The 11,499-nt window shown below is 36.9% G+C and overlaps 1 protein-coding gene and 1 long non-coding RNA gene across 2 annotated transcripts; both read right to left on the bottom strand.

Moving 5' to 3' along the window:
* Window positions 1-3,243: 3,243 nt before the first annotated feature.
* On the bottom strand, window positions 3,244-4,622 carry LOC145219136 (uncharacterized). The gene is made up of 2 exons (XM_080086522.1): window positions 4,279-4,622; window positions 3,244-3,843 (listed from the first exon to the last, which is right to left on the bottom strand). Exons 1-2 carry the CDS (start codon window positions 4,591-4,593, stop codon window positions 3,703-3,705), a joined length of 456 nt encoding a protein of 151 aa, XP_079942648.1. The 5' UTR covers window positions 4,594-4,622; the 3' UTR covers window positions 3,244-3,702.
* A 5,342-nt stretch (window positions 4,623-9,964) lies between these two features.
* LOC145219998 (uncharacterized) lies at window positions 9,965-10,934 on the bottom strand. Its single transcript, XR_013857935.1, has 2 exons — window positions 10,865-10,934; window positions 9,965-10,788 (listed from the first exon to the last, which is right to left on the bottom strand). It is a non-coding gene; the product is annotated as an uncharacterized LOC145219998 (long non-coding RNA).
* Window positions 10,935-11,499: the final 565 nt, after the last annotated feature.

Raw genomic sequence — 11,499 nt, forward strand, 5'->3', positions numbered from 1 at the left:
TTGAAAATACAGCCGCAGGCCACGTGAAATGCCGCCGGGACCGCATTTGGCTTGCGGGCCACACTTTGGACACCTCTGGTTTTGTCCTTTGCCGGATTCATCTTTTTATTGATTGATAAAACTCAGTAAATATGAAACTAATAACTAAATTACCAGTAGATATAAACCCAAGCAATAATTTGTGTTTGTTATAAAATGTCAGAGATTTTCTTCCGCATGAAGTGAAAATTCAAGATCAAAATCGTGTTTTCTATTGCATGGTTTCTATTTGATGTATTACTTTTTTACCCGACATTGTTTTTGTATAGCCCCAATTTCTAAGTATCTAAAAATTCATGATCAAAATTTGTATTTCTATTGTGTTATTTGTTTTTGATCGAAATCGTTAGGTTGTGACAACTAACAAATCATCTTTCATTTGGTTGTATACTTTGGTTATATAGTTTTTTTTCTCTTTGTGGAGGCCTGTACTGTCAGTGTTGAAATTTTAACCACAGAACTGTTACCTTTACTTATCATGGAGTATTCACACTCAGGAAACAGATCGAGGTTTTAGGGATGTTATTGGGGCTATAACATTGTCTAGGTTATTATGCATGCTCGACTAGTGGACCGATGTTCAACCTAGTCCCACGAGAAGTGAGTGTAGTATATACATTAATGTTTACTTTTCTGTCTGTTTTACTACAGCTTGATAGAGTAAAATAAAACATACGTTGTGTGGTAGTACCTTTGATAGAACGTGGCTTGGCAAAAATAAACAGCTGACGTAAAATCAAAACAAATTTGATTGCCCGTTTGGTGGTATTTTCCCAGTAATGCACATTGTAATTGCAGTTTGTTGGGTTAGCTTTTATTTTAGTTGCCGCTCAAAGGCTGGAAATTCGATAACAAAATTTCAAATGTTTATTCGAAGCATTTGAACTCATCTTGTTCTGGATTGCTTGTACTGAAGTTGTATAAAAGCAAAATTAAATGAACGCTTTATTTCAAATAAATCAGCTGTTGCTGCTAGGCATTGTATTGAGTTTATAGAGCTCTTCTGGCAAATGTATTTTCATTCCCACGTTTTGACGTTCTGTATAGGTCGTCTTCATCAGAGTAAATAACACTGAATGCGACTAGTGCAGTGCACGATAAACAAGGAAAAAAAGGAGTAAAACGCAAACACGTCACAAACACCGCGCGATAACAAATGATTGAGCCTCTAATCTTTGAGCAGGTGCCTGTAGCATTCTGAAAGCATCACGTCTGTTTTGATGTTCATTGTGTTGCCCCGTTGGTGAATATTCCATTACTCAAGAAATAGTCTTTTCCTGCAGTCAGGCTCCCGGGCCACAACAGACGCCATATTGAAATCAGTACGCCGGCCTTGTGATACCGCGTGATTTATCATGCACTGTACTAGTTGCATTCAGTGTTATTTACCCCGATGAAGACGACCTACATAGGACGTCGAAACGTCGGAATAAAAATACATTTGGCACAAAAGCTTTATAAAACTTTGTTTTAAATGTTTGCAAAAATAAGTGTGGGCGATCGGAAAAAATGTCAATTGATTTACACCTAATCTTACATTAATGCTAAACGTATTTTGAAAGTGACAAAACAGTCACAGTTTTGTCAAATTTTATTGAATTTAACCTGGATTCCCAACAGACTGGTACGAAATTTTGGATGTGTGCAAATGTACGTAGTCCTGATAACTTTTAGATGAATGACGAGATAATGACTTCCTCAAGTCAAATGTTTGGACATGTTTTTTTTTTTGTTAAATTAATCAGATTTACTGTTTGTGTATTTACTGTAGTCATTATCTCGTCATTCATCTAAAAGTAATCAGGATTACGTACATTTGCACACATCCAAAATTTCGTAAGTTTACCACTATTTACTGTAACACTTTTCTGTTCGCAAGGGAGAAATTAGTGTTGCGTTGGAGACGAAGTGCGGTGATTGGTGCAGATACAGTCTGCACAGATATTTAAATAAATTATGTCCGGTACACTTGACTTTTATTGCGTTAACAATAAACACCACGCCTTACCTGTTTCAGGCATCTCCATTCTATACTTTGAGTTTTTCTTTTTCGCCGATAGTTTCGAAACACACCAACCCATAGTAATTTTAAAACAAGACAAGTCAAATACTGTTAACTGACGACTGAAAGCAAAATAATCATTTTTGCGATTCTATTAATGCTTTATACATTTGAGCTACCAAATGACTTTACCTAACTGACTTAATCTATTAAACTGTTTTAGTTTTAAAAGAAGTTTTAAACCCAAAATCAAGAGACATAGGTGCTGTGGTATTTTAGGAAATCGGCGGCTTGACCGACAACACACTTTTAGTGTTGGCTTATTGCGATTTTGCTTAGCCTTATAACTCATTCAAAAAAGGTCAGAGATACTTAGTGATGCACCTATTTATTTCAATGCTATTTGGATTTATTTGTTGACAGTTGCGTAAAGGCTAAGACAGATTTTTGACAGTTGCCTAAAGGCTTAATTAGCTAAATCAAATTAGTCCTTCCTAACAATTATACTGGCATGCTTATTGCCTGTTTGCACACGTGATGTCTAAAATCTAGTTAACAAGATTTACCTGCTTTAAACAAAAACGTGATCAAGCCCTTAATATATCCATTACATTAAACGACAATTGCTGATCTGACAACTTTTGATAAAAGGCCTCGTCTACCTTTGGTTATTAAGACCTGCACTTAGTTGTTCTAGCACAGAATGACTGAGCTGTTCTAGTGCTAACTTACTTGCCCTTTAAACGCCAGTCAATCAGGCTTAGTGTTGACATGATTCATGATAAGAGCTTAAGACAACATTAGCCTATTGCAAAAAAATATTTGCAGAGTCTGTCGTACCGTTGCGTGAAGTATTAGCTCTTGTAGCGCTATTGTTTCTGCGCCTAAGGTTCAGGACGCTGCTCTAACGACTAGCCGGTGAAACCAGCAAATGGACTGCAAGCTACCCTTAATGCTTTCGCTAACACAGAGGCGAATAAGCGAATCTGTCTTCAGAACTTGTCATCAAAGACGAGCTAAAATACACAGGTGAACTTGCAACAAAATTGGGCTCAAGTCGCACTTATCCGAAGTTCACACAAGAAAAGAGCAACTATCTAAACACCGGCGAAACAAGGCTGCCGGATCATGGTTGCACCGCCCTCACGTTAGGGAGCCACCCTTTGGGAAAACACGAGTTTTTCGATTGACAAACCATAATTAGAGTTAAAGTGGTTGGGCTGTAGGAAATCTAAACCGAGTATGCAATCTTCTTCGAAGTTACGGGTCACGTATACCAAAGACTTGTCTATAAGGTTGTCGGCTTCAATCGTCAAGTTACATTGTCAGTTCATATGTAGTTTACCACCATCAACATTAGGCAATCTAACAGTTTTCGGGATAGACGACAGACAAGCTTTGCTTGAGTGCAGCGTGTCCCACACGCGCTTGCAAATTTCAGTTACCGACATACCCATATCCACCGGGGCACGTATCCGATGTTCGCCGATCGAAATATTTACATGTCGGTAGAGCAACTCACGAATGCTGCACGTTTCCAAACTGAGCTTATAATTTGACTTCGTGTTCTCAGACTTTTCACTACCCGGGATAACGTTGCAGATCGTCTTGTCGCACTACGAGTAACTGGGATAAATTCTTTGCTTGTTTGTTTGCACAGCTTAGCCAATGTACAATTCCGAACCAGATGGGTGTATATGTGATGGTGGTGTAGGTTGTAGATGTGGTTGCAAATGTGATGGTGGCAGATGTGGTTCCGATGATGGTGTTGTTTTTTGCAGATGTGGTGGTGAAGTCCGATTCTGAAAAAACAATATTTTATTTTAAACATTTGTATTCTAATCAACAAAGCAAAACTAATACATGACACCACTGATAAACTGCCTTCTTGCATTAATCTGTGCTTTAAATCCGTGATCTAAAAACATTAACGTAAGTCCTAAAATTTAGGGAATCAACGACCATTAATCTCGTTAGGATTTCGGGGCGGAGCGAGGATTTCAACCCAAAACCGGGTTGGTTTTTAATGTCCGAAGATGTGTGTTCGGAAGGCTTATTCGGGAGGCGCGCTGCATGTGTTGCTGGGGCACTGCGGGATGACGTAACGTAGCAGAGCAAATAATGAAGATTAGTCGGATCTTCACCGGGCAAAACAAAGTGCAGAAGTCGCGCTGCACGGTCGTGCCGTGTAGATCAATCAATTGAAGCAAACGTTGTGCCTGTGCGTTGTACTCAACTGTTACAGGCTGCCGTTCAAGCAGATCAAATGTCCAGGGGCACGTGCAGGGGTCGCGCTGCTTGTTTGTGCCAGGAAATTGCAAATGATTGAAGTCGGCGTCGTACTTGATACGTATCTGTTGCAGAGGTCGTTCCAACATGAAAATTAGTAACACTGCTGTAGCTTGTTCCAGTGTGCTGAAATGAAGTTCCATTGCTGAATCGAGTTGAAGAAACTTTGTTCTACTTGCCACAATCTGGAACAGAGCTTGAAGCAAACCACGTGACTCAGTTAGCGAACACGTGGGAAACTTGAGACAGACAGCGTGTTCCATGACCTTGTTCCATGAAGTACGTTTGAGAGTCGTGGGTCACTTTATTGAGTGGCGGCTCCATGCTCGAGTCGTGTTAGAAACGTGTTGGCAGAGCAACGCGAAAATCGACGTTTATAAAGGGGCAATGGCGATAAAAAAGCCAAATAGCACGCTTCGATGCGCATAAGCAAACACGGTAGTGAGGTCGCTACAATATATACAAGGACTTTCAAACTATATATTGCCCTCACATTTGTGTCTTAATTCTGAAAAAAACTTTGGCCCGCAGGCGTCTTTACCTGGTAAAATTTGACACCCGTTAAAAAAAGTTTGGACACAACTGGTATTAACGAACATAAATCTATAAAACGAGAACTTATAGTCGAGGAAGAAATGCGTGGCTTCATGGAATGTGCCTTCACATATTAATGGACTTTGTGCAAGAAGCGAAGCCCAAATTTCACTGATTTTTGAATGAATACACTTACGCGCGCTGTACTGTACAACTCATTCTGTGTTGTTTCATACAGTTATTTGAAATACAGAAACCTCATAAAATCGATCCAGTTTTGCCCAGGTGCCGCAAACTATTTCTCTCTCTGACAGGGTGCCGCAAGGTCAAAAAGGTTGGGAACCACTGACCTAGATACATGCATTACATGTCAAATACATACAGTTCTACGTAAGTGAGAGTTTAATCTCCACATTCTCTTGCCAAATTTATCACAACTGAAGCTTTGCCAAATAGTGATTAAGACAACAAAGGTGTATTCCAAACTATTCCAATAGCGTTATTGAAGGAACCATCAGTATTCTAAGTCTACGGCAAATAAAAAAAAAGTATGGTGATTTTTTAATTTACGTTTAGTTGGTACGAGGCTGGTTTCGTTCTTGTTGCAACTGGTTGTACGGGTTTCGACCCTCATCGCCATCCGCATGTGCTAGTTCTTCTGCTGGGATTCCATTAGGGTCGAAGTTGTCTAACGCAACTCGTGCTAAAATGATTGTTTGCTAACATAATAGTGTCCAACGACGACAGCAATAGTCGTTCAAAAAAAAATCTACCTTCGTTCGTTTGCAGGTGGTGGTGTTGAGATGTTTGGATTAAATTCTCTCATCCAATTTTATCGAAAATCTATACAAAATAATTTTGACTTTAAGTTATTGTCATAGATATTTAACAGTTCTACTGTTAAATATCTATGACAATAACTTATTGTGTCACGTCACATTTTGGCACTCTGCTTCCAGGATGTGACGTAGCAAAACCGCAAAAGAAAAAAAGAAGTTGGTGGTATTTTTAACAGGCGTTCTGACCGGATAAACCACTTGTTAGAAAAACCTATTTGTTGAGTAGACACAGATACATACATTACATGTTAAAAACATACACTTGTATATGAAATGAAAGGTAATTCTCCACATACCCTTGCTACATTTATCACAATAAGAGCTTTTTCAAGTAGTAATAATACAAACTAATGAACTGTTTCAGTTAAGGTATCAACTGTAGTCTAAGCCTATGACAAAGAAACGAAAAATCATGGTTTTTAAATGTACATTTAGGCAAGCATTAGTTGCTAGGAGGCTAGTTTCGTTCTGTTTGCAACTGATTAACCGGGTTTCGACCGTCATCGGTATCCGCATGTGCTACTTCTTCTGCTGGAGGTGCACCAGGGTCGAAGTTGTCAAATGCAACTCGGGCTGAAATGATTGTTTGGTTACATCAAAAATAGTGTCCAAAGACGATAGCAATAGTTTTTAAAGAAAATCTACTTACATTGGTTTACAGGTGGTGGGGGCGGTGGTGGAATGTTTGGATTAAATTCTCTCATTTTAACCTTATTGAAAATCTTTGAAAAAAAATCTGAGCTTAACCTAGTGTCATAGATTTGTAACAGTTTTACTTTCGTTTGTTTATATCTGCTAAACATTAAGTTATTATCTGGGATTCAACAACACATTTTAAACAAAGTTGATGGAATGGAGAATATTTTCTGAAGTAATTCGGTCTTCATCGACTAAAAATTACTTTTATTAATTTTAATTACTTAAGTATTATTCTTCGAATCATATTTTCTCAAATATTATTCTTACTTGGTATGGCTGAACAGGTGGACAAGGCAGATGCTGTGAAACAAAAGATCAACAAAATTGCAAAACAATTGGTATATAATAGTGACGTATGCCAATATGTTTTGTCAATAAATGCAATACATTAATTCGCTCGTTGTTATATAGCATGTCGAAACGAGATGTTATATCTTAAAAAGGGGTATAGCATATGTAGCACACCTTTCATTAGAAACTGCTAGCCTGCAAGTATTACCTAATATTTCAAAGACGGTCTGAAAAAATCGAACCTAAAGATATTATTTGCTGACACCAGTTCATTTCAGTAAATAAATGTTTATCTTACTAATTATCTAACCTGTGTCGCTAAATGTTGTATATATTCTGATGAGATTTGATGCTCATTGCCATCCAATTGCCCTGGTTGGTCTGGGATTCCGTTGGGGTCAAAGTTGTCAAATGCTGTCACCGAAAATCATGTAGTATATTTAGATACAACAATATGCAATATCACAAAATCATGCAACTAATCGAAATCTCTGGCAAATTCACAATAAATGTCATGTCCGTATTTGTAGATGTTCACCACATTTAAGTATTATGTACCATCAGGTCGGTTTTGTTCTGGTTGCAGATGGCTGTTTGGGTTTTTATTCGTATTAACATCCATTTGAGCTGGTTCATTTGCTGGTGGTCCGAAAGGTGGGGGCGGTATGACTGATTCCTCTTTATATGCAAACTTATAAACAAAACGTATTTCTTTTTTAACATTTTTTGCCCAATTAGCAACTATTTAGTTTGCTAGAACCCGTATTTGTTACGAATTGCAAATAAATTTATAGTTTAATGATGAAAATAACGGCCAAATAAACGTCAAATAGTGACATGCTTTTTTACAGCAATAAGTGTGTAACTCATGTGGCCTTCATATCGCTGATGATAGCATGAGCATTTACCGAAACGTTTGAACACTTAAGCATGTTGTTTTTTACGTTTATTAAGACCGTTATTTTCACAATATAATAGGGTTGCCATATTTTATGAAATACAATCCCTGACAAAATTCTCAGTTGCGTGAACCCAGTTTTTCTCAAACTTTAAGTCTAAATGGGTTGACGTACGTCTGAGTGTGTATTTCAGAAAAACGAAAGTTGATTGCAGGATTTTAGCTAGTTATACAAAATTGCGCATAACAAGGATCCAAATCTGACATCACAGACAGAACAAAAAACATTACAATTGTGCGCGAACAATTGCATTTTGTTAGTTGTCAATTGTCATGCAATAAAGCCTGTTGTTTAACAATGGCGACGGTCGATTCTCACTTGAACTTTGATTTCAACTTATCCAGTTGCACAAACTGACGCCAAATAAGGTTATAGAATTACTTTCACCTTTTCGAGGTCCCCGCAAAATGCCCTAAAGGACCGCGGACCCCAGTCTGAGAACCGCTGCGTTGATCATTTTTGCGATCCAAACACTTCTATTCCGGAATAAATTAGAATATTGGGAAGTCACACGGACAGCGACAAGAGAAAACGTTACATACGATCCTCTGATCCTTGTCAATTAACTTTCTGCTCGCGCTTCTGTTTAGTCAAGTTTTTTTTAACCAAAAAAATTAAACGATGGGAGTCACAAGAAGCATTTTAAATTTGAAGAAAAATGCCACTGTAAAAATGTTCCACTGCAAAAATTCCACTGTAAAAATGACTTTTAGTTGTTTGTTAGTTCCCTGCATATTAGGTACACAGTTAAAAATGAAATTTTCCACGTTCTCATGTAGGTTCGAATGCTGTGTTTTCTTGAAACGCGGATTTTTATTTGTGTATTTAACGCGTATTGTTAAACATCTAGTAACAAACAGGTATTGTTACGCGCGCACACACATTAAACAGTAACAGGTACATTAACCTACGCGCCGCCAGTTTACCTCTTATCGTTTCATGGTATGGACGCGGTTGTAGCTATCTACTAGAAACTTTATCCGTTGGTACATTAATTTTATAATATATACAAATATTTTTTCTTGAATTCCGGACTTTTAAGTACATTTTACCATTTCTCCCTGACACAGATTTAAACACTAAATTCCCGGACATGTCAGGGAAAATCCGGACGAATGGCAACCCTACAATATAACTTATGAACAGTTCTCTATATAGTGTTCTAAAATTCATAGTTATATTTTAAATTATGAAAGGATTATGAATGAAATAGTTCTTGCCTGTACATAATTACCTTGGACATGTATAGCAATGTATTACCACATATGATAGTTGTACCCTTGGGAGATGCATTGCCTGGTGCCCGTGGTGCTGGAATAGATTGTAAATATGACTGCGCAGGCAATGGAGGTGGTGTTGGTATTGGTTGTGAATATAATGGTGGTGGTGATGGCTGTAGATGTGGTGGAGACGTCAGATTCTGAAAAACATTTGATTCTAAGCAACAAAGCAAAACTAATATTTAGGGCAGCGCTGACAAACTGTAATGTTTATATTAATCTACTTTAAAGATCTAAAAACATAAACATAAACACATGTTACCACTTAGCAGGATAAACACATGTTTAATTTCGCATTAGTCCTACTTACTTCATTTGTATGTAGTGAATGCTTCATTTCTTCATGTGACATTGTTGTATTCAAAACTTCTTCGATGAATCAAATCAGACAAGAATGTTTAGATTTTAAACAATTTGCTAGAAACTCACTCATGCAAACTATAACACAATATAATTGTTTTTTTGAATAAATTTTGCATAGAAAACGTTTAAGTTTTGTTTTAGAACGATTCAAGCAAACCGGTAGGAAAAGTTCTGTTCGTTGTGTAACAAAGTCCGCTGAAAAGTGAAAGAATGAATTTACTGCGCAATATGTATTGTTTCCCTAATACTTACGTTTACACAAAGTGACTTGTCAAGTCACTGATGATAAAACAGTCAGATGTAGAATAAATAAGTCTTCAATTCTCAGATAACATTTAAACACAATTAGAAATGGTTTGAAAGTTTTTTCATCTTTGGCAAAAAAGTCACCTGTTTAATTATATATATCGTCCTCTTTTATCCAACTTCGAACACATTTAACCACTGTGTACAAAGGGTGTCATATTTAAATAATATACTTGCAAATGATTTGGTTGTTAACTTCTAAACCTTGTTAAATATCTATACCCCATGTTCATAACACTTAACACATTGTTCTACACTGGTCTTGTGCAAAAAATTTTCATGATGTCGTAACTTATTTATTGTTTTACACAACTTCGTAAATAGAGTTTTTGAAGGAACTTTAGAAACTTGAAGGGCCAGCAATTATACAGGCAAAAGTCCGTGCCCTTCAAGTACGTCTGTATACATGTAATAGCTTTCAACATTACCAATATGAAATTTCATATAACTTCTCAGTTTATCCTGAACTTTTAAAACGCACATTTATTTTCTACCTGGTCTCCGTAGAACTGATAATTTGCACATATAGAAGTGTAGACAAGTGCTGTAGAGGATTTAACCACGAGAAACATGCAGACGCACAAGAAACAAAATCAAAACATTGGCCACGTCATGTCACACTTTGACGCGCAACTTCCAGGATGTGACGTAAAACCTTCTCAAAATGAAGTGTAAATATGGTGTCGTACTTTCAACAATCGCTCTTGTCAGATAAGCTGTACATTTTGCATGGTTTATAGCTTGATTACTTAGATTACTAAAATATATTAATAGCTACTAGAAACATATATTGATTAAATATTTTATAAATACATGCATTATATCTCAAAAACATACAGTTCTACGTCCAATGATAGTTTAATTTCCACATCCCCTAGCCACATTTATGACAGAAGCTTTTCCAAATCGTGACAGAAGTTTTTCCAAATAGTAATAAGGTTAATACAATAAGGTGTATTACAAATTCATCCATCTGCATTGGAAAGGGCCAACAATATTCTAAACCTTTGGCAAATAAACGCAAAAGCATAGTTTTAATGTACATTTAGGCAAGCATTAGTTTGTACGAGGCTGGTTTTGTTCTGTTTGCAACTGATTAACCGGGTTCCGACCCTCCTCGGTATCCGCATGTGCTGGTTCTTCTGCTGGGGGTGCACCAGGGTCGAAGTTGTCAAATGCAATTCGAGCTGAAATGATTATTTGGTGACTTAAAATATAATATTTAAAGACGATAGCAATAGTTTTTAAAGAAAATCTACTTACATTGGTTTACAGGTGGTGGGGGCGGTGGTGGAATGTTCGGATTAAATTCTCTCATCTGAACCCTTCTGAAAATCTGTACAAAATAATTTTGAGCCTAATTTAGTGTCATAGATTTGTAACAGTTTTGTTTGTTTGCACCTGCTGAACAATAAGTTATTAACGGGCATTCAAAAACACAATTTAAACAAAGTTGATGGAATGGAGAATATTTTCTAAAGTTATTCGGTTTTCATCGACTAAAAATTACTTTTATTATTTTTAAATACTTAAGTATTATTCTTCGAATCATATTTTCTCAAATATTATTCTTACTTGGTATGGCTGAACTGGTGGACAAGGCAGATGCTGTGAAACAAAAGATCAACAAAATTGCAAAACAATTGGTATATAATAGTGACGTATGCCAATACGTTTTGTTAATAAATGCCATTCATTAGTTCGCTCGTTGTTTTATAGCACGTCGAAACGAGGTGTTATATCTTAAAAAAGGGATGTAGCAGATGTAGCACGCCTTTCATTAGAAACTAGGTAATGAAGTTTAATGCTAGCCTGCAAGTTTTGACAAGTCTGAAGTCGTATAGGTGGACGACTTCAGACTTGTCAAAGTTTTCAGTCTGTTATTATATGCGACTGTT

The sequence above is a fragment of the Phallusia mammillata genome, chromosome 3 (genome assembly GCF_965637545.1).
Source record: "Phallusia mammillata chromosome 3, kaPhaMamm4.hap1.1, whole genome shotgun sequence".
Lineage (NCBI taxonomy): Eukaryota > Metazoa > Chordata > Ascidiacea > Phlebobranchia > Ascidiidae > Phallusia > Phallusia mammillata.

What these genes read in the sequence shown, in the direction of transcription:
- LOC145219136 (XM_080086522.1), bottom strand. Translation starts at nt 4,593, where the DNA reads ATGGAACACGCTGTCTGTCTCAAGTTTCCCACGTGTTCGCTAACTGAG. An exon ending in TTGAACGGCAGCCTGTAACA is followed by an intron (nt 3,844 to 4,278) that starts GTTGAGTACAAC and finishes TTGTTTTTTCAG; the next exon opens with AATCGGACTTCACCACCACA.